Here is a 22,208-nt window from a genome sequence, read left to right as displayed (position 1 = left end):
CCAGTCGAATACAAAATTGATGTGTAAACTTTGATTAAATTGATTCGGTATTTAAGTCCTTATTGAAATAATGGATGGATCAAAGAATACAGTATTTTGTACCGCTATCGATGACTTACCAGAAGAAATATTGGAGCATATTTTGTGGTACTTGTCGCCTTACAAAGACTTTAAATCGGCGTTACAGGTGTGCAAAGCTTGGAACCGAGTGGTGAAAGGTAAGAAACACGGGTTATTTTCTAACATTTTATGCTCTTTTGTAAAGATGAAACAAGTTATTTATTTATTTCTTAAATGAAAAGTAGCTTTTTTATTTTTTATTAGTATCTGTAGTGAAAGGAAATTACAGTGTAATTTTCCTAGACTAGGTATATCAGAAAATTTTTCAAACTGATCAGAAAATTACTATACTTATATCTTCTGAAAGGTGATACAAAAAACAGATGAATTCTTTTGGAATTTTTGAAATATTCCTACAAGCAACAAAGATATTGAAGTTTTTTAACTGCAAAAATTCACCAAAAGTGTCCACACTCTTCAGCTAAGAATCTGTAACTACTGACCAGCGGTGATCACTCAGCTGTAGCTGCAGCTCAAATTGCTTGTGACCAAATTAGGGCAATTAGGGCTGTATGTTAATCTAATGACCTGGAAACAAACCCCAATTGGGGACCGCACAAGCACATGGCTGGGATGGCTTCCGTGCATATCATGTACTATAAATATTGCTCATCAAATAAACTATACTTAGCATGGTTCAATTTTCACGATTTTTCGGCATAATATTGCAAATTTCATGAACTTTACACGGCATAAATTACAAAAACTCCCATGCAGTACATATCTGAAATTTTAAACATTTTGTCGAGGCAAAACTTAAAAACGTCCTCAAATCAAAGTTCTCTAAGACTGCAACACGGAAAATCACATGACCGGAATTTACTCTTTGATTTACAGCTTATCTAGTAAATGGCTTGTATTTGTTTATTTACACGGCGCTAAAAGAGAGATTTAAGAAAGGGTTGCCATAGGTGAGCTGTCAGCAGGCTGATATCAGTTTTACACTTCACTACCCCTGGATAGTCACTACTGTAGCGCCCCTAGCGGATTGTGATATACCCATCTAGACCGTTTTATTTTTTTCATTTTATTTCTTTTTTTATTAATTAATCAAGGTAAGACTAAGAGACCGGTGTCACAAAGAATGTTCATAGTATATTATTAATACTGTAAAACACACTGTCCTCTTTGACCTGCTTAGCTGAGGACACTTTTTCTTTTATTCACAGCTATACTTTCAAATTTATTGTTAATCTATTTTTTCACCTGAATTTCAGGTCTTATGGTCCATAAACAACAAGCCCTTTACCGTGCCCTAACAGAGTCCAATATCACCTGGACCTTTATTCCTCCAGAGGATGGCCCCACCATAGTGGAGAGATACTCTCACAGTGTGTGCTACTTTGACAAGTCGATGTATGTGTTTGGTGGCTGTACATCAACGAATACTACCTTCAATGATATTTGGAGGTATGACCTTGGGACAAGACAATGGATAAGGCCACTAGCCATGGGTAAGTTGAGGGTGAAGATAAAGCCCTAAGCAATAACCATTTGCTCGTGGGGTTTTACTCTGAACAGTGCTTTAAACCAACCCACATGTTGTATATGCACTATGCCCTCTTGTAGTATCTTTCCTGGCTTTCCTAGGTTCCTATTCCATGTACAACTAGGCATATGAAAAGTTATACCCTTCACTATATAGTATCAGTAACTCCTCTTACACTGACTTGAGGATTTGACTTTTTGTAATGCCATTACTCATTAAAAAATTAAGTTCTTATGGATTTAATTGGAAAGTTACTTAGACTGCCCTGTCTTCCTTTACATTTCATAAGGAAATATTGCTGTCAGGTGATTTTATTTGAGGGGTTTCTCGTTTTTGAAAATCTTTATTTTGAAAAATGAGTGGCTTTGCATAACTGTCTGAAATATAACTTTGAGACATTCCAAACACTGATAGCATACCTTTAAACCACAATCAGTTGAACAGATATCTTTTTATCTGGGACTGTAATGCAAATTAAAAAGACAGTAAGTATATAAGACTTTGCATCATCAGCTGTCTTATTATGTTTTCTATATCTATTGTAGGTATTTACCCAGCTCCAAAGGGCTACGCTTCCATGGTGAAATATAAAGACAGCCTGATACTATTTGGGGGATGGAGCCACCCTACCCCCTATCCATTACATCAGCTAGGTCCGGCCAGACTCTTCAACGAGCTGCACATCTATAGTCCTGTGTCCAATAGGTGGACGTTGGTCCACACGCACTGCCCACCACTGCCCACTGCTGGACATTCAGCCAGTATCATAGGCGATGGGATGATGGTTGTGTTTGGTGGATCTCATGGACTGGGTAGTAGGTGAGATATGCTGTATTGTGTTAGTTGTGACACTCACAATCTAAGTTCTGGATTGTGTTACTTGTAATAGTCACAATCCTAAATTGTGTTAGTTGTGACAGTCACAATCTTCAGATGTACTGCTCAAAGATCACCAACCAACCTATTTGTTTCTTGACAGGTACAGGCCTCAAAGCCAGCAGATTTTTGGTTATGCTGGGTATGGCAAAGCCAATCATGTTTGAAGATATATTTTTGCTTTAAAATTACCTGGTATGTTCTCTTTCAGCTGCAATGACCTGGCAGTGTTGAACTTACAAACCATGACATGGAGCAAAGTTGCTACCACCAGTCCCAAGCCCTTGGCCAGATATGGGCAATCTCAGGTAAAACGTTCAATGATAATCCAATTTTCAAGCCAATGAACAATTTTGCTCAACTATAAGGTAACTTGCTTTTTAGTTTGGTTGCCATTACTCAATATGAAGGTTCTCAGAATTTATGACCTAAAAATAAATACAGGATCTGTGAAGTACAGAATTTTCCCCATTTGAAAAAGACCTAGTCATTAAAACCATGCCTGCTTGAATATAGATCCTTTATCAGCAGTGCAAGGCTTTATCATAATTACAATCACTGATGTTATCCGAGCGAAAAAAACAAACAAACAAAGCAACTGTGATCCGCAGCAAGATTCTGTGCATAGACCACGATAGGAATAGAATATTTCTGAAGGATAATTTTCTCAAGTACACATTTTAAGATTACTTGAATTGTCTTTTATTTTAGATTGTGCTGGATTCACACCATATTCTGATAGTTGGAGGTTGTGGGGGACCGAATATGGTGAGTTTCATCACTTTAAACCAGTGTCTGATCACACTGTTTCATGAATATAATTATATATTTTTGTCATGCCAAACATCAATTTAACATGCTAAAATGCATATAGCTGTATGAGAACCATTAAAATTTGGCTGATGACACAGCAAAGTCACTAGACCCATAGGACCACTGACTCCAAATTTTCGTTTCAACCCCTGTGCTGCCATGAATGTTTGTGCTGCTAAGCATGCTTGTGCACATGTGTTTTATGATATCATGACTTGCTACTACTTGTTTATGAGTTATGTATGGTTGTGAAGCCTTTGGCCATACATATAATAATCAAATCATTATCATGATAATCATTGATGAATACACTCTGTGTCGATAAACTTCCTTGCTCTATTTCCAATAATGATTACCGTCTTATTTCAGCAATACAGTGACATCTGGCTGCTTACAGTGAAGCATGATGAGCCTTGGGAGTGGAAGGAAATGGAGATTCATAATCCAGAGAATAGTTCCCCTCAGTTGTGGTGTCATCCAGCATGTCAGGTAAGCTTTTTTTCCCCCTTTAATGTTTATGGGTACACATTCTCTACTACAGATTTCCCCAAGATTTGGGGTACAGGGAATCCAGAATGTGAATCCGTGATTTGGTAAATTTACAGGGAGTCCAACCCAAACAAGCCCAACCAAACAACCTGTCATTTTCCAAAAATTTTGTAAGTTATTCAGCTGTCTTTGAAAATATAGGCAGGCTTTTGCCTTCCAAATGATGGCTGGACGGTTCTCTGGGGAAAGCCTCAACTTTAAATCATGCTGCTTGAAAGCATGTCAAGTGAGCTGTTTTATTGAATGCCAAATAACTTATTTTTTACAATTGTACCAATTGTATTATTTTATTTAGTGCCAAATTATCAAATATGCCCCATTTTGTTTTGGAGAGCCAACTCTGTAGTGTTTGGGCTTTTATATAAAAGCATAGACTCTGTACACAAATGCTTTTTCAATCTTTGCAGTGTTTTTTTTTTTTTTTTTCTTGTCTTTTCTTTTTCACAGTATATTTTGAATGCTTTACTTTCCTCAGGTTGGAGACAAGGTGGTGGTGTTAAGCAAGCCACACAAAGCCAGAGCCCCACATGCCCTTTCCTCCCACGAGCCTCCTCCTCAGCCCAGACCAGCACCATCTAGGGTATGGGTGCCACCCAGGGAGGATCAGGTCAGAGGTCAAAGGCCACAGGGTCAGATATTAAATTCTCAGCCTGGTCTGTCAGCACATTCTGTGCCCTCAAAAAGAGCACTGATTGATACTAGTGACAGCTCCAGTGATGACAGTGACAGTTATAATAATGTGTCTGCAGCACCATCTAGTGACAGTTTTAATGATCAACAGGTTGCAGCACCATCTGGAGAACAGGGAGGTGCGTGTAATGTTTCCCCATCTGCACTTAGAGCAGGAATGCCTTCTGTTCGCCCTAATGCGATGAGCAACAGACAGAAACAGTTAGAAATGCTGAGGAAGCACGAGGATCGACTTAGGGCTCAAGCTATTCAGGCACAACATAAAAAGTCCTCAAAGTTTAAGGCAAGGAAGTGCAATAGTTACCTTTATCCAAGAGACAAGAAAAATACAATGCAACTTCATGTGCTGGATGTAAGCACTGCCATCACAGAGGGGTGTGTCACGTGGCAACCAATCAGAGAGAACTTTATGGAGGATGCCCCAGAGGAGACAATATTTTATTCGTTAGTGGCAGGGAGGGGAGAACTTGTGATGTTTGGGGGAATTAAGACAGAGTTGAATTCGATGCAGAGAGACAGGGGGTCTATCACACATGTTGTCAGTAATGACATTAGGATTATATCTGCCGTTGAGTGCATAAAATAATTACAGATTTTGTACATTTTTTTTTCTTTTAGATTTATCTAGTCGATTGACATGAACTTAAATCAAATCTCTTTTCTTGTTGTTAAATTTTAGTTAATGCTATTATTTATATATAAATTTAGATTAGGGATGAGATTTTTCTAACTATTGATGGATTTTCCAATTTTTGGAGACAGAAATATCATTGCCCTAGGTGGTCCCCAGGATCCCATGCCATATTTTCCAACTTTTCCACTAACTGGCAGTCTCATCCCTGTAAAGTGGTTAGTATTATCAATCAGTTTTTGATAAATCAATGTAGTAATCACTGCAATACATTAACTTGTCATCAGGACAAGAGAAAGATGTTGCAGCTCTTATTGAAAAGATGTCGGCTTCATGAATTTTTTTTTCTTTGAGTTAATAAATTATGTTCAAACTTGATCATCTAAATAAACTGTCTTGTTGCATGTTTATTTTTAGGGAAAAATAAATCTTTTATGGAAGCTCTTGATAAACCCACTTTATTTAGAATGCTTACTGTTGAATGCATGCTAACAGCATTACTTTTAACATCTTCAAAGAGTGAATTAAAAGAAATTCCTTCATCAAGAATAGATTAAAGGAAATATATCAAACATTTCTCTGCCGACACAAATTTTCTGTTTTGTGGAAAGGGGGTGGGCAATTTGCTCCTAATCCAGCATCACCCCCTCCCTGCAATTGGATTTGGTATTTTATTCCATTTTTCCTGATGTCCACAGTAGTATTCTTCCTAGAATTAGAATTTGTCTCATTTTCATTTCATAACACAAATATGCCCTGTTTTGTATTGCGATCTAGCTTCATGTATAATATAGACAGTTTTATATATCATTTAATATTGTGCAATCCCATGGCTTACAACTTGCAAAAATCAAAGGTTCTGCAGGAAATAGTGACAGTAAGTGTGCTTCAGATAAACTTATTTAAGGGTCTTTATGGTCTGTAAGGTCTGAATTGGGGAAATAAAAGATAACATGCTTAACTGGATAAAAATTTGGCTTTGGGATATTTTTTAATGTGTCTTTAATGTATATCAGATTACAGTGTCTTTTTAAATGTATCTGTGGGCCAGGAACAATAGTATATATTATCTTTGTTGAAAAATAACATTTCACTGCCCAGGGGCACCTGACTGAATGGACACATTGAGATTGTCGCATCTATCACATTCCCTAATAGCATACGACTAAAAGAAAAAAAAACTTATAATGAGCCAAAAATAATCTAGAAGCAAAGTACTGAATAGTCATGTTTTGATCCTGTTTTGAATTCAATCAATTGCACTTTTATGTAAAGTGGCTTTATGGTTTTGTACTCCTTAAAAACTCTACTAATATGCATTTTTGTCCTCAAATAAAATTTCCAAATAAAATTTCATCTTATTTTTTTTTCTATATATCTTGTCATTTAATTATAAATCTATTTATTATTATTATTGTTATTATATTTTCTAACAAACGCCTTCTATCGTCATCATGATTATAAACACGGCTTTTCTCATGAAACCATGCATGCTGCATGTACATATACCCTCCCTACCCTCCCTATAAGCAAGATATCAGACCTACTGCAGCGAATTTTTCTTGCAAATTAACTCTTGCAAACTTTTAGCTTAATTGCAGCATTATTGCTGCAAACTTTTCATTTTGCTAAGGAACTGTTATGTACCCTAGGCGGTAATCATCGATCGTTATTGATCGACCTTTTGTAATGCAATGTAATTTAATCGAATATTTCTGAACTGTTAAATATAAAGTACGGTACATGCAGGCACCGTGCTATGTCCACCAGTTCCTAGTCATAATAAAATATGCCATATTTTGATTATAATATAAATATGATGTTTTGATATCAATTTGCTTTTAAATTCTGTATGGATTTAGGTATGTTTTCAGTACATGTTACAAAAGTTCTTTTCAAAGGATGGAAGCTAAATTTCTGCAAAGAAACGTAGTCCTCAACGTCGACCTAATTAACCACGCACTAAATGACCTTGGCCCTTTTCAGCCAATCACAATGCTTAATTTCTGGACCTCCCCCACTTAATTTCGCATTTTAGCTCTCATGTCTATTAATGAATAAAAAGGGGTGAGCGCTATTCTTTTTTTATTACTCGCATTCCTGATTGGCCCAAAATAAAATGTCTCAACGATAAAGACCTTGCGCATGGTTTTTGTTTACATTATTTTAGATTGATTTAAGCGTCGGTGCAGTAAGACCGACAGTGAGAGCGAGATGGCAGCTGTCCTGGGGAAGTGTGCGCGTCTTTCTGCCGCCGTGTCGCGAAATGTAAGCCCTTTCAGCGGTCTGTTGGGGGTGCAAGGAATCAGTGCACGTGTCTCAAGGCTGCACACGTCCCCGGGAAAACTGACAGCCAAGTTCCAGAAAGGAAGACATCAAAAAGTGTTGCTTGGCGGCTTGGCAGCCGTCGCTGGCGTTGGTAAGATTTTTAAAAAATGCCGATATTATTACATTCTATTTGCAGTTTGCATTCTTTTTATATAACACATGATATACTTCACCATATATAACGTGATAATTTATGGTGCCAATTGCCTCAGACGTAAGTGCACTACAGATTAAAGGGATTATTGGCGTTCGCGTGCTACAAGGATAATGTTTGTTTACACTTGAGACAGTATTGTAGTAATACTGCTACTAGATTGCCAGTAAACTGCGCCTAAGAAAAAACCTCTATGTTACTTTGCAAGGTATTGCCCCCAAACATCGCTATAGTGTCTTTCAAGAATCTTGTTACCATTTGATATTGTATAGTCCATATAAGCTTTAACAGATCCATATTCTGACAAAAATAAACCAGTATAAAACGGCTGTCAATATTCAAATAAATAACTTAAAATTGGCAACTAACTTTCCAGTTTACAATGGTTTTTACAAGATAGTGAAATTCATTCAAATATAACAATTAAGAGTTGCAGTCATTTGATATACAAGTATAATTTTATATACACAACATCTATACCCCCATCCTAAATAATTAATCTGTATTTTCATACAGAAACATATATGGCAGGCTGCAAATAATTAATAAATAAACCATATCACTGAAAGGGAATATGAATGATTTGGAAAGATATATGGGAATTTTACCAGGCAAAATGATAAATGATTAATTAATGCATTTACTGGTATACATTACTGATTTCTGCTCTTCTCCATTTCTCCCCCAGTTAAGGTTTGCATTACAATTTATTTTTTCATCTTCACACATTTATTGAAATAGAAACTAAAGAGGCATTTGCATGAAGTATGAGGGCTGGTGCAGAGGGATGGGGGTGCACTTTGGGGGGGGGGGGGGGGGGGGGATCTCATAGTTATGCCTGCCAGCCCTGAATTAATACAAGAAATCATATTTTAGCTGTACCAGATCAGCCAGCCTCTCATGCACCCCTGCATTGTTGTGCTTTAAATAGTATACACATGACCTTTAATACATTGAATGACACCTAGCTAGGTAACTTGAAACCATTTAGTACATGAGGAGCACGTTTTTCGATTTGGTTATATAAGAAATGTCTAGGCAAGGGCAGCGTTCTGCAGCCAGGTTGACACAATTATCTTCAATGTCCCAGTTACACTCAGCAGACAGTGCCAGATGAATGTCATCCCAAAATGGGACTAAAGATCAGTTATCGGGATAAGTTGAGAGTTTATTTATAACCTTACTGCAAATATTTGTATGTGGTAATCAGGAGCCTGTCGAATTTATTCCAGTTATGCTCTTTAATGAATTAAACAGCATGCTCATGTATGAACATGTGTGCGCGCGCGCGCACACACACACACACACACACACACACACACACACACACACACACTCTGATCAAGATCAGTGCAATCTGTACCCTTGAGTTTACCACTTGTCCAAGCCTCTCAATGCATTTTTTTGTCCCACCCTCCCCCGTCCCCTCCACCCCCCCCCCTCCCCCCCTTTTCCAACTTCACTTCTTACAACCTGCGTTTCACATTTAACAGGGGATTAACCTCCTAATATTTCTAGTGTATGTTGACAACTTAGAGAGAAGTTCCTGGTTTATTAACTTTCTTTGAAACTCAGCTGGGGTTACCATATACAGGTGCATGAGTTGAATACAATAGGATGAATGTTAAATGACCCATTTCCACTTTTTCTTATCACTGTAAAAACATCCACTGAAGCACTATGACCCAGATATATACATACAAGTAGGCAAGGATGATGTTCTACTAGGTATATATACTGTGAGATAGATGGATGTTTACACATACATATATTGGCTGTCAATATTCTATTATAATACATGTATATGTTGCATTGTCTTCTCAGTCTAATAGATAAATTAAGCAATGTACAGTATTAAAAGCTTTGAAGTAATTCATGGTCTAATTAAGTTGCTGAATTCCAGTGAATTGTACACATGATTCGGGGCAACTAATGGGGTTTTCAGTGAGTGTCAGGCAGTTGCTGGTGTGCACGAGAACACATTAATACTCAGATAGAGAAGTCAGTTGACCCCCAGGCACTGATATTGATGCCTCTGTGTAATGTTCTGAGGGCACCTTGAAGTGAGATGAAAAGATCCTAAACACAATTTTGAATGTTAAAATATGCACTGGGGGTGGATCCAGGGTATTTGGGGAGAAAGAAAGGTTAGGGAGTGAGGAGACAAACGTGATGTTTTCTGTCACCCTGCAATCTGCATAATCATAAATATGTCTTATTTTATCTCATGTTACCATGAATTTTAACAAGGATCGACAGTTTTGAGTGCTGTAAGGTGAATATTACAATACTACTAGTACACAAATATAATGTCTTTTCTGTTGACAGGCAAGACCTTCATGTCCTTGGGCATGTTTCAAGGTGACCTTGAGATGTCCTTGGGTGAAGGTCATATCATATTGAAAACATTGCATATAATTTAAAATAACATAAGGACAAGTTTGGCATGCTCATGGAAATTGCCTTGAAAAGATCAAAGTGGCTTGTCTTGACAAAAATGTGCAGGACCAGGTGGAAAATATTTTGTCCGAAAAGTTGAATTATATTACATTATACAAAAAAATAAAAATAAAAAAAGAGTTCATGTTGTACTGGTTGGGATGAATAATATAAACAGTTGGTCCATCTTTTTTCCTGAAACATATGCCATGGTTTATAACAAATATATATATGCTTAACTTTGTATAGCAATCCAAGCTATAAACTCTCTTTTGATGTAATGTCAGTCAGTGTAAGGATCTGAACAAATCCTGAAAGCTTTCTTACCTTAGTCATTAAAGATTTATAGAAGTGCGCTGATAAAATCATTAAAACTATTCCTTTTTAAAATTTACTGTATGTATTATAAAAGCACACAGTATAATCAGTTTCATTTTAAGTTTTTTACGGGGGCATATTTATGCCGACACCCAGTTTCACATTTGTCTATAATATATGTTCCTTAAATAGCTTCTCTTCTGTCAACCTTCATGTCATTGGGCATGTTTCAAGGTGACCTTGAGATGTCCTTGGATGAAGGTCATATCATATCATTGAAATCATCACATTAAATTAAAAAGGATCCAAACAAAATAAATACCTGTTTGACATGCTCTTGGAAATTACCTTGGTGTGACCAAAGCAGCATGTCAGGACATAAATATGTGCCTTAATAGCAGGTGGAAAATATTGTTTTGTCTGAAGAAGTTGAACATTACAGCATACAAAATAAGAAAACATTGACTTTATGACATTATTTTTTCTTGGAACACACCACTGCAGTTTATAACAACTGTTATGTGTTTTATTTTGATGTAAAAGTCATGGCTATAAATTTATAGGTAAATATTTGTGTAAGCCCCTGCAAGAACCAGTCTTGAAAGCTTTAATTCTTACATACGCCTTGGTCATTAAAGATCTACAGAAATGTACTGATAAAGGCATTTAAATTATTTATTTATTTGTTTATTTATTTGTTTGTTTGTTTGTTTGTTTGTTTGTTTATTTATTTATTTATTTATTTATTTATTTATTATCATACTGTATGTACATGTATTCTAGAAACACACAGTGTCATCAGTTTTATTTCCAGTCAATACAGTAACATTCTTAAAGTTGCTGATGCCTGCATGGTTTAATTTCACACATCTGTAGTCACACACTTCAAGAATGTCCTCTCTTTTGACAAGTAAGACCTTCATGCCCTTGAACATGTTTCAAGGTGACCTTGAAACGTCCTTGGGTGAAGGTCACTGAAACCATATCACTTGTAAAGTAATCCCAACAACCTAAATACTTTTCATGCTCATGGAAATTACATTGATGTGACCAAAGCAGCATGTCAGAAATGTGTGCTTGTGGAAAGCAATTTGTTTAATTTGCTTGAAGAGGGTCTCACTGAGAAAAAAAAAGAATAGTACTGTTGCAAGGTCATAATATAGAAGTGTTATTTCGATTTTCCACTATTTTTTTCTATGGAAAACATTTTATTTATTCAGAAATTAGATGACGATAACCAGTTGGCTTCCAATATATATACAACAGATATAAAATGTTTGGGAGTTCAAAAATGAAGTGTTTTAATATTCATACTCAGCACATGTATTCTGTAGTTAAAAGCTAGTACACTGTAAGTACTTTTAGTACAGTTCACTTCAAGTAATTTCAAGTTTTATCTCGCAGATATGTCCTTTAAAGTATAAACCTTGCATGAAGGAGTTGTTCTTAACTTGCCTTATGGAAAAAAAAGCAAAGAAAAAAGGTGCTCAATTTGGTGGTCAATAAAATCAATGCAGTCCCATTAAAGCAATATAAATAATGCACAATGTACCAGCAGCTAGTAATTTTTCTTAAGATCTCAAAAATTGGTGCCTAGTTTAATTTGGCTGTTGAATGAAGTACAGATTCAAAAGAGTCTTTGCTCTACTGAGTTTGTAAAGACCTAATACAGAAATACATGGCCTGAAAAATTCCTATCTATCTTCCCATGGAGGGTAGTTTTACACAAGGCTTAACTTTGAATAGGCATGCCACATGCCTTTACTTCTAAAGTTACTCTAATGTAAAAGGATGTTTTCACAATGAATCTACATTGTAGCTGCTGCACACTAACTCCACTGTCTACTAACTCTCGCTCAATCCAATAACATTAACAGACATTTTGTGCTGAATTAATCTCCTGAACTTTAAGTTTTTTCTCAAACGTGTAAACAATATCTGTTAGTGCTGTTTGGCCTTGTCTTGATCACTGAAGACCCACTGACACCAGAAATACATGTAGGAATACACATGTATGTAAAAATACATTTGAACACAGTATAATGTATTTGTAATGAAAAAGAGATTTTTTCCCTAAAAGTGAATCTATATATCTGAGTGGAATTTAGAAACTTTCTCACAGATGGCAGTCAAGATACCGTAATGGCTACAGGTCACCCAAAGCCATCAAAAGTTCAATAACTTCAGAAGCAAATTAAAGGGTTAATAACTCTTTGTATGAGATGTATATTTCACAATAAAAACATTGTGAACAACTCATAGAAATATAATATATTCTGTTGTATAAGAAAAAATGACAGGTATAGCTATTATTCTGATATCTGAGCTTGTCTTTAGACCACGTGACCTCCATTGATAGCTATACTCTGTTATAATCTCTTCAGAGATTATAACAAAAAACCAAACTTTTTAGAAAAAAACCAGGGACTAACTTTGAATGTAAAAATGGATTCATTAACCACTGGTTAGTATGGAAAAATTGTTGTTTACTCCAGGAAAATTCATTTTTTGGCCAAAACGAAGAGTTATTATCCCTTTAATTAGATTTGGAAATATTTCTTTTCATCTAAATTTTCTGTGTAACATATTTGCGGGTCTTGTATTTTTGGCCATGATAGTAACTTTGAAAAGTTTTGCAAAATCTTAATGCAAGTCTCAAAGGTGTAAATGATATAATTACATGTGCATACAGTAGAAATTTTGAAGAGATCAACAGAACTTAAGACATCCAAAGGAAGAAAAAAAAGAACAATTATCACTTTTATTTCAGGTGTTCTGGTTTACTTCAAAAAATCAAGATTCTGGATTTTACACGCAGCGAGTGGTGAACTACAGGGAGGAGACAGGAAGGCGGGACTGCCAGAGTACAGCCTGAAAGATGTTGAGAAACATAAAGGAAATGGCAGTCGCATCTGGGTGACGTACAAACATGGCGTCTATGATATCACAGAATTTATAGAACTGCACCCTGGAGGAGAAAAGATAAAGCTTGCTGCAGGTACATTGAACTGTCTGGGTTTGACAGACCGTCTGTTGAACCCATACAGTATCTGAAGTTCTAAATAACATCTATCAAGATTTAAAAAAGGAAATTAAAGGAAAAAGGGAGAGACCTGTGTCTTGACAGCTTTAAGCCTTGGTTTCAGTTAATTATGATATTAATTATGCATCAAATGGCGGTGAAAAATAAGAGAGGGGATTTTTAAAGTGTATCTACCTACACGGGCGTAAGGAAAATAAAAAGAGAGTTTTTTCACATCCTGTCATCTCCAAATTTGTTGCATAGAACTGTCTTTAGTTTTACCTTAACGATACAAGCCCATTGTTAATTGCGAAATATTACTGCTTACTGCTCTTTAGGCTGTTCAGTGAAAATGTTTCTTTTAATAAAGGTGGAGTCATGAATCTTATTTTTCTCTTTACAGGTGGCTCATTAGAACCATTTTGGCATTTGTATGCTGCACACAAAAAACCTGAAGTCTACGAAATCTTGGAGACTTATCGCATAGGGAACTTCAAGGATGCTGGAAAGGTTGCTTTGAAGGACGCTAGCGACCCATATCGATTTGATCCAGATCGCCATCCAGCACTCAAGCGAAACACAGAAAAGCCATTCAACGCAGAGAGCCCACCAGAACTTTTGGTGGATAATTTCATCACTCCAAGCAGTTTATTTTTTGTGCGGAATCATCTGCCAGTGCCTGAGGTGGATATGAAAAAGTGAGAATTTATTTGCACTGTTGACTCACACTTCATGCTCTGTTATCTAACATGCACATTTAAAAGTTACCTCTAACTTCTAACACGCACGTTGTAAGGAATGACACCTAGCACATTGTCATTTCTGTTCACTGTCACACCTAACACAATGTCTTATCTAACACGCACGTTAGGTGGTCACACCTAGCGCATTGTCACATCTCTTCACTGGCACCCCTAACACAATGCCTCATCTAACACACACATTAAGTGATCACACCTAGCACATTGCCACGTCTCTTCATTGTCTTACCTAACACAATATCTCATCTAACATACACATTAAATAATCACACATGGCACAATACACTAACAGAGCAAAAAAAGTTATTAAAGAGGGAAAGTGGATTGGAAAGGACATCATATTGTTCCAAACAAATATTTTTTCTCTTTTTCCCCTCAGGTACAGATTAGTGATTGAAGTCCAGGGCAAGAAACCAATTTCACTTTCTCTGCAGGACCTGAAGAAGAAATACAAAAAGCATACAATTACGGCAACACTCCAGTGTGCTGGGAACCGCAGGAAAGAGATGTCAAGTCAAAGACCTGTCAAGGGACTGTCTTGGACTTTCACTGCCATCAGCAATGCCGAATGGTCTGGTGTCCTCCTAGTGGACGTTTTGAAGGCTGCAGGTGTCTCCCTTGATGATCCCAAAAACTGCCACGTACAATTTGAGGGTCTTGACAAGGACGAGTCAAACAACCCGTATGGTGCTTCTGTACCCATTGAGATAGCAATGAACCCTTTCAGAGAGGTTCTCTTGGCTTATGAAATGAATGGAGAGGATATCCCCACCGATCATGGGTATCCTGTCAGAGTGATTTGCCCCGGGATAGCAGGAGCCCGCAATGTGAAATGGCTGTCAAAGATTGTGGTCAGTCCTGATGAGAGCCCCAGCTTCTGGCAGCAGAGGGATTACAAAAGTTTCAGTCCATCCATCGACTGGGACACAGCGGACTTCTCAAAGTCTCCAGCTCTGCAGGATTTTCCCGTCACATCCGCCATTTGCGTCCCCAGCGCGGGGCAGAAAATTGATGGTGAAGAGGGTGAGATTACTCTGAAAGGCTATGCCTGGAGCGGAGGCGGACGAGGCATCATGCGTGTCGATATTTCGGCCGATGGTGGAAAGACTTGGCAAGTTGCCAGTCTTCAAAAACCTGGTCAGAGGCCCTATCAGGAGTGGTCTTGGACCCTCTGGGAAGTGGACGTCCCCATCCCTGATGGTTTCAAAGGAAACATGGAGCTGATATGCAAGGCTGTGGATTCCTCGCACAACGTTCAACCCGACTCTGTAGCTGGAATATGGAACCTGAGAGGACTAATGAATAACTCATGGCATAGAATTAATGTGGAGGTGAATTAGATAAAATTTGATTCAAACCATGTCACATCAGAGTTTTAGAGATTACTAAAAATTCATCTCTCAGTTGCAATAAAAAATGTCAGGTTTTCTTCTTTTGGAGATGGCATTGGTTGTATCCAGTCTTACCTTGCTGTGGAGCAACCTCTACTGTCTTTGTTGTTGTTGATTTAAAATTTATTTTTGTCTGGAATATTTGTGAGCAGGAAAAAATTATTTCTTGTCAGAGAAAAAAGTGTGATTTGGTGGGAATATCCCATACAGGATGACTCAACTTTTATTATTGATGATTTATTATTAGATAATATCTCTTGTGGTTAATGACAGCAATGAAAATTTTTTTCTTTTCTTATTTAAGGAGGTTAATCTTGTGGTTGATCTGTTTTTGGTAATGTTTTAATACATACAAAGTCATTTTTTAATCATTAATACGATAATTTTATCTTACTTTTTTATTAGTGACAAAAAGGAACAGGCTAGTTTCTTTTTTGATGTTTTTATTTATTAGTTGCTGTTCTTTCTACACATTGATATTGAACTTATATAAACTCAATAAAGAATTGTAATTGTAGCATTGTTCATGGAATTTAGAAAGCATAGTTTCCATCATGAAAACATGATAAACGTGCCATTTCCAAGTGATCTACCCCAATGCAAAACTACAAATTTTATATGGAGATTACCAGCCTGGATTTTGTATTATTTATATTCTTTTATTTTTGGGTAGTTGGGTAAAAACAAGAGAGTTAAAGAGCAATTTTTTTTCTTTTTTCAGATATATACAAGAGAGTTGAAAGCTAACCCGTTTTGTTTAACTAGATAAATAGGTGAAGAAGGATACTTTTTCTCTTTTTCAGTTGTTACTGTTATATCCAGACCTTTTTTTTTACATACAGCATTACAGGGTATTGAAACCATTTACCTTTTTTCCAAAATGCCTTGCCAATATTATTTTGATGTAAGAAGTACATATTATTTTCATACCCAAACCCTTAAAAAAAATGGAAAGTTGATTTAACTTTTACCATTAGATTGGTACTTGTTCAGTGATTGATATATTTATTTATAAGTTTTGGTGCGGTTTTAATGGTTTAGATCCTGAATATTCATTAAATCTTTGCTTTTATTAGTAGATGTTATACTTGTGTGAGACAATTGCATTAATTATGCAATTTGAAATTTATCACTGTTATTATTATTATCTATTTATGATTGTTGGCAGTGGTAACATTTAACCATAAGGGTTTGGTCAACCTATAATATTAAACAGAAGAAAGTACATAGTGAAATCTCTCTGGATTATATGTACATGTACTTCTATACAGAGACTAAGATACCTCAAGTCTAATGAGCAGAATCTTTTTCTCATCATTAGACACTGTTATATACGACTCGGGCCTCATAAACAATAATTGTGGCTTGCTAACACGAGCTTTAGATTTGAGAGCGCAAACAAGCCCAGAGTTAAGTGCCCCAACGAAAATTAGTAGCCATGAGCACAGCGTTGGACATGACAAACTATTTGGATTTACGGTTTGTGGGTCCTATGGTTGTGCTTTTAACTAAATATTTTATGTTGGAGTTCTTGATTTGTGGCTCACAAATCTGAGGCTTTATTTGTTTATAAGGCCTGAGAATGAATGATTAAGACCCCATTTGCATACCTAGAGCGATCTAGCAGGATCGACCCATCTTTGAGGGGTTTCTCATTAAATTGCATTCAGATTAAGGGGCTTAGATGTCTGGCACGCCTATTGAAGCTGCTTTACAATAGCTTATTACCCCCTAACAGCATGCCACACATCAGAGCCACTTAAGCTGAATGCAATTTAGCAAGAAACCCCTCAGATATGGGTTAATCCTGCTAGATCAATCTAGGTATGGGAACAGGGTCTATGAGACCAGATTTGTTATTGTATAATTGCTGTCTGTGGCATTAGCATTGGTGCAACACCAAATAGCAGTAAAATATGGTTATTAAATTGGTTAATTACTTGCCATTATTTCTGCTAATGGTAATAATAGATGAAAACAGATAGTTCCAAAACTGAATTTGAATACTGAGTTTGGTTTCATGTCATAAATTTTTTTTATAGCTACTGATAATGATAAAAAATGAAATGTTGGGATTGTTGATTTTTTTTTTTTTTTTTTTTTTTTTTTGGGGGGGGGGGGATTAGAAGCAATATAACATAGTTTAAGGTTATGAACAGAGTACCTCTACACTACTCGGTGTGTGCGTTCACATCAGGACTGAGTTGAATTGTAAAAGTCTAATTAACATCATCAACCTACCAAACTTAGCATCTGATTGATGTCAGGATGATTTTTTGTCATTAAGTGATGTCATTAAGTCTGATGTACTCTACGTCTCCATTATCAACGCACAATATTTAATTTTTCTGCTGAAAATAGAGGCTAAGTTTTAGTATAGTTTTTATTATATGGTTATGGAAGCCTTTATTTTTAAAGCACTGATTTCGTTAACCTGTATTATGGTATAAGTGTTAATTGCAGATAATTTCTAGGCTTGCTTATCTTTTTAATGCACAAAAGCTTAGGCTAAAATTAACAAATATTTCTTAAAAATATATCAGTGATTGTTTATAATCATTGGCGTTTTTTTTTTTTTTTTTTTTTGTAATTCTATAAATGTCATTTAGTTTGTGTCATCATAAGCTTAATTTGTTTAAATTAAATGTAACAATTTTTTCACATTTCTTTGTGCAAAATATCCTTATTCTTTTTATTCAAGTTGATAAAAAATAATATTCAAATTTTAATTATGGTTGTACTTTTGAATCCTTCAATGTATGAAATTTTCCAGTCAGTCGCTTAAGGGGTCAAAGATAATGCTGATGATACGAAATCCATGACGTCACTTTATATGTTTCTATGGCAATAAAGAAAACACTGAGTAAACTAGGTTAGTGTGATACAGTTTTGCCACTGTACTGCAAGCACTTGCAATTTGCATATTTTGATATGTTGTCGTTTTGGTAAAATAAAAGGGATCGAAAGACAACTTTATAGTGGTTCTTGGTCATTACTAGCATACTGGTATAAAAGTTGTACACTTTTTTTTTTTTTTTGCATGAACCGCGCGGTAGTCGAGAATTTCACAATAAAAAAGGATTTTTAAAGATTTTTATATGCACGTCATTCAAAGGGAACCAAAATAAAAGCAATTGCACGTCCTTCGCCTACTTTCTCTCGAAGCCCCCAAGCATGGATTTGCCCTGATATTACATCGGCGTTATTAGCCTTACGTCGGGAGATGATGACAAGAATATACGGTGAAGAGAGGCATTTGCTGTCAACATATTCCCAGTTTATTGTCTAAAGAGCTACAAGACCAAGTAAACCAGTACCTTTATCTATATGTGCACTGTTTATGGCCCATTGCACGTGTACAGGCTAATTAAACAGCCTGATCAATGCCCCTACAACTGACGTTTTCTTGATCTTTGACATAACTAGTCAATATCAATATTGACTTTTCTCTTCTCACATAGCAACTTCAGTTCAGGGGCACACTACAGTCTGTAAACATTGTCTTTTATGAAGGACCCGGTGTCAACAGATCCACTGTGAGTTCTAGTTTCCTTATAATAATTATATGGACCGCACGGACTCGTGAATTTCACGCCTTTGGAAGACGACACAGAAGGGATAATTTCGGTCTAATCAAGATCGGCATTTTCGTGTATGATCATCGGCAACCCTCACTACATTTGAGTTTCGTTACTTTTATTATCGGCGCCAAAAATCGTGTTAAAAATCCAGTGGCAGTGGTTAACTCGCAAGAGATTCCGCAGCCAGGTGCTGGCCGTTCTCTACGCTTCTACGCTGTACGCTGCTGTCCAAAGAAAATGTACAGTGTGTTTTGTTATCTTTGTGAACTCTTGAATTAAGCCACTGACAGACACTTGAAATGATCCAAAGACTGCCAAGGTAACATAATGACCCTTTAGCTACTTCCACGAGCACCGAATTTTTAGAAACATTTGGATGAAATTTAACAGGAAATTCCCTGTTTATAGGTAGCAACAAGCAAGCATGGCTTTATCAAACACGAAATTTGTGCGCGTGTATGCACGTGACATTTTAGCAGACGAGCTGGAGGAACGGCTTGAGACATTGCTAGACTTGGTCTCCCTCAAAAAACAGAGACCTTTCAGTAAATTTAGCTGGTGTGTTTATCAAACCCCCGTCCAAGGCATGCCGTACAACGGCACGGGGATCTGCATCAAAATGGACGACGAGCCAGCTTTTTTGTTGGATTTCAAACCCAGAGAAACCAAGAGCGGTGAAAACTGGATCTACTTGTGCCATGGGAACGTCACGCTGCACGTGCTCGAACATTCTGCGGTGCATGTCATGACGTCACCAGTAGATGATCTATTTGATGACGTCAGTGATTCCGACCTACGTCACTGTGACGAACGTGATCAATTAAAGTTGACACTCTACCCAGATTTGAGTGAGGTGTCGGTTTTTGGTAGGGACCCGTACGGTGTCTTGTTGCCTATAGCGGACACCATGCGGCAGGTTTGTCGCATCCAGTACGAAGTGACCGCTAGCGCCAGTCGCGAGTGCGTGGAGGCCTTACTGGACTCCGTGAGTGACCTGTGCGGTAAACTGACTACCGAGAATTACAAGGAGGTTCTAGAGACTGCCCTCAAGGACGAAGCTCTCAGTGTTGTAGGATTCACAGTTGCTGTGCTGAAAGGAAAGGGGACCCTTCAGAAGATTGTGGTGAGTATATAGAGTATTCATTTATGAATATTGCTGTATGTCCTTTATACAAGTAGCTGTTTCGTTATCTTTGAAATGATGGTTTGTCGGTGCAGGTTTACATGGGACTGAGTCAATCTTTTTGCGATGGCAAATTATACAGCCACTGCTGTAGCTATCGAAGTCTTAAATAGCATGGTTTTCATTTGTAAAATCTCATAAGGCCCATAGCAAACTTCTAAATAGTAAAAATATTGCAACAAACAATTGGATATTTACTGAAAGATAAATACAATTGCAATGACTCACCGCTTCATGGCTCAATTGTTATTTGAAAAATATCGTATTATAAAAGTTTTGTATTTTGTGGAGGAGCATATAAGGAAAACTATCTGAGCTGTTGTTTTAACTGATCAAAACAATTCTCTGTTTATACTGCGTAGTTCATAAACGACAAGGACGTTCATTGCAATGAAAATGATGTGATAGTCCTTAATTGTTATCAAACCATTTTTTTCGTTTGCTTTAAGCTATTTATACAATGTATTCGAATGAGCATTTCACGCTTTAGTAACGATATATCTTCTTTTTTATTCCAGTCATCATTCCACGCAAAAGGTATATAATTGTGGGACAACAACACATTAGCGCTGCAGGATGCATTTCTGCAGGCACTGTCCTATTCAGGATTTAGAAAATTAAGGGGAGGGTCAAGAATTTTTTTATTTAGAATCTTGCTTCGCTTGGCAAGCGTAAAACACTAGATGGGGACAAACTTAATATTATACGAACGGCACAGAGAGGGTGTGGTGCTTGATTTTGTCTCATTTCGCTAGTTTTACCGATTTTTTTTTTTTTTTTTTTTTGAAGGGGGGAGGTTAAGAGGGTTGGGGGGAGAAGGCCGGGGGTGCCTCAGAAACTAAGGAAGGGGCGCGTGCCTGCTGCCGTTGTCGCCCCTCCCACCCCTGCAAATCTCAACCAAAATGAAAGATCCTGATAATATTGCAACATATGATGATTATTGTGGTAGTGAAGCCTTTGGGAGGAGGTGGAGATGCTCACTTAGTCTAGCAAGCACATTCTTGTGTCATCTAGGGGTTCCCTCTGATTTCAGAGGCTTCTGCACAATAAGGCCTATACAGATCTAGATTTTGATTTATCCCATACAATAATTTTGAGCAAAGTCGCTGGGATTTAAACTACTTAAGTTGAACCGGTGTGACAGGAATGGTAGTCCGCTATGAAACGCAGCCCATTTACCAGTGCCCAGGTAGGGCAGAGTTTTTATCCCTTAAGGACTGAAAATTTTATTCTGATTTTGTCTCCAAGACGTATACTTGTGGTCGTCCTTATATTAAGAATATTTGGTAGAGTTTACATGGTAATTGAGAAATGGTAACTGTTATTTTCAATAGTCAAGTAATTTTAATTAACATATATAACTCTATTAATTATTATTTTCAGTTGTTAATAAGTTCGTCTATGTTATACAATCATATTTACGCACTTTTCCCGAGTCAATATTTGTCTTTGGTTTTGAGGACTTTTATCAATCGAAACGTATACAGATGGATAGCGAATCAAATATGTTTTTCCTTTTTAAAAGTAGTAAAACAATTGTTTGGTATGTTCAATTTGTAGAATGCTAGAGACCGTATTGATTGGAGACAGTTGTGATTTTGTGAAACTTATCATCTTAAATGAAATTTATAATTACAAATAGTTAACTGATGGTGGTTAATGTCTTGCCAACGCTAAATTGATGCCGTGTTGCTGTAAATGGATTAAAGCAATTGCTTGAATAAAACAATGTTTAAGAAACAACATCCATCTGTGAAATATGTCACTGCAAATACATGGAAAAGATTAAATATCAAAATCTGGTTTTAACGGCTTTATAATTTTACAGCATTGGACCAATACATGCAAAAGCTTAGTAATCAT

The 22,208-nt window shown here is 36.7% G+C and overlaps 3 protein-coding genes across 3 annotated transcripts; all 3 read left to right on the top strand.

The window, feature by feature from the left end:
* The first annotated feature begins 46 nt into the window (after window positions 1-46).
* LOC106155127 (F-box only protein 42) lies at window positions 47-6,143 on the top strand. The gene is made up of 7 exons (XM_013529804.2): window positions 47-218; window positions 1,338-1,574; window positions 2,155-2,428; window positions 2,697-2,793; window positions 3,197-3,253; window positions 3,668-3,787; window positions 4,323-6,143. The coding sequence occupies exons 1-7, from the start codon at window positions 71-73 to the stop codon at window positions 5,121-5,123; spliced, it is 1,734 nt and encodes a 577-aa protein (XP_013385258.2). The 5' UTR covers window positions 47-70; the 3' UTR covers window positions 5,124-6,143.
* Window positions 6,144-7,331: 1,188 nt separating this feature from the next.
* On the top strand, window positions 7,332-18,552 carry LOC106155121 (sulfite oxidase). The gene is made up of 4 exons (XM_013529797.2): window positions 7,332-7,587; window positions 13,178-13,405; window positions 13,833-14,127; window positions 14,570-18,552. Exons 1-4 carry the CDS (start codon window positions 7,383-7,385, stop codon window positions 15,528-15,530), a joined length of 1,689 nt encoding a protein of 562 aa, XP_013385251.2. The 5' UTR covers window positions 7,332-7,382; the 3' UTR covers window positions 15,531-18,552.
* A 305-nt stretch (window positions 18,553-18,857) lies between these two features.
* Window positions 18,858-21,124, top strand: LOC147759868 (uncharacterized). The gene is made up of 2 exons (XM_086994843.1): window positions 18,858-20,285; window positions 20,864-21,124. Exons 1-2 carry the CDS (start codon window positions 19,587-19,589, stop codon window positions 20,888-20,890), a joined length of 726 nt encoding a protein of 241 aa, XP_086850969.1. The 5' UTR covers window positions 18,858-19,586; the 3' UTR covers window positions 20,891-21,124.
* Window positions 21,125-22,208: the final 1,084 nt, after the last annotated feature.

The sequence above is a fragment of the Lingula anatina genome, chromosome 9 (assembly GCF_051362555.1).
Source record: "Lingula anatina isolate TDL-2025a chromosome 9, LinAna3.0, whole genome shotgun sequence".
NCBI classification, from domain to species: Eukaryota; Metazoa; Brachiopoda; class Lingulata; order Lingulida; family Lingulidae; genus Lingula; species Lingula anatina.
Note: the sequence above shows the minus strand (reverse complement) of the source record. Positions and strands in the feature narration are given on the sequence as shown.

Bases quoted from the DNA above. Each gene is read 5' to 3' on its own strand.
- LOC106155127 (XM_013529804.2), top strand. From the start codon at position 71: ATGGATGGATCAAAGAATACAGTATTTTGTACCGCTATCGATGACTTA. The intron at 219-1,337 runs GTAAGAAACACG...CCTGAATTTCAG, and splicing joins TTGGAACCGAGTGGTGAAAG to GTCTTATGGTCCATAAACAA. The intron at 3,254-3,667 runs GTGAGTTTCATC...GTCTTATTTCAG, and splicing joins GTTGTGGGGGACCGAATATG to CAATACAGTGACATCTGGCT.
- LOC147759868 (XM_086994843.1), top strand. From the start codon at position 19,587: ATGGCTTTATCAAACACGAAATTTGTGCGCGTGTATGCACGTGACATT. The intron at 20,286-20,863 runs GTGAGTATATAG...TTTTTATTCCAG, and splicing joins GGACCCTTCAGAAGATTGTG to TCATCATTCCACGCAAAAGG.
- LOC106155121 (XM_013529797.2), top strand. From the start codon at position 7,383: ATGGCAGCTGTCCTGGGGAAGTGTGCGCGTCTTTCTGCCGCCGTGTCG. The intron at 7,588-13,177 runs GTAAGATTTTTA...CTTTTATTTCAG, and splicing joins GGCAGCCGTCGCTGGCGTTG to GTGTTCTGGTTTACTTCAAA. The intron at 13,406-13,832 runs GTACATTGAACT...TTCTCTTTACAG, and splicing joins AAAGATAAAGCTTGCTGCAG to GTGGCTCATTAGAACCATTT.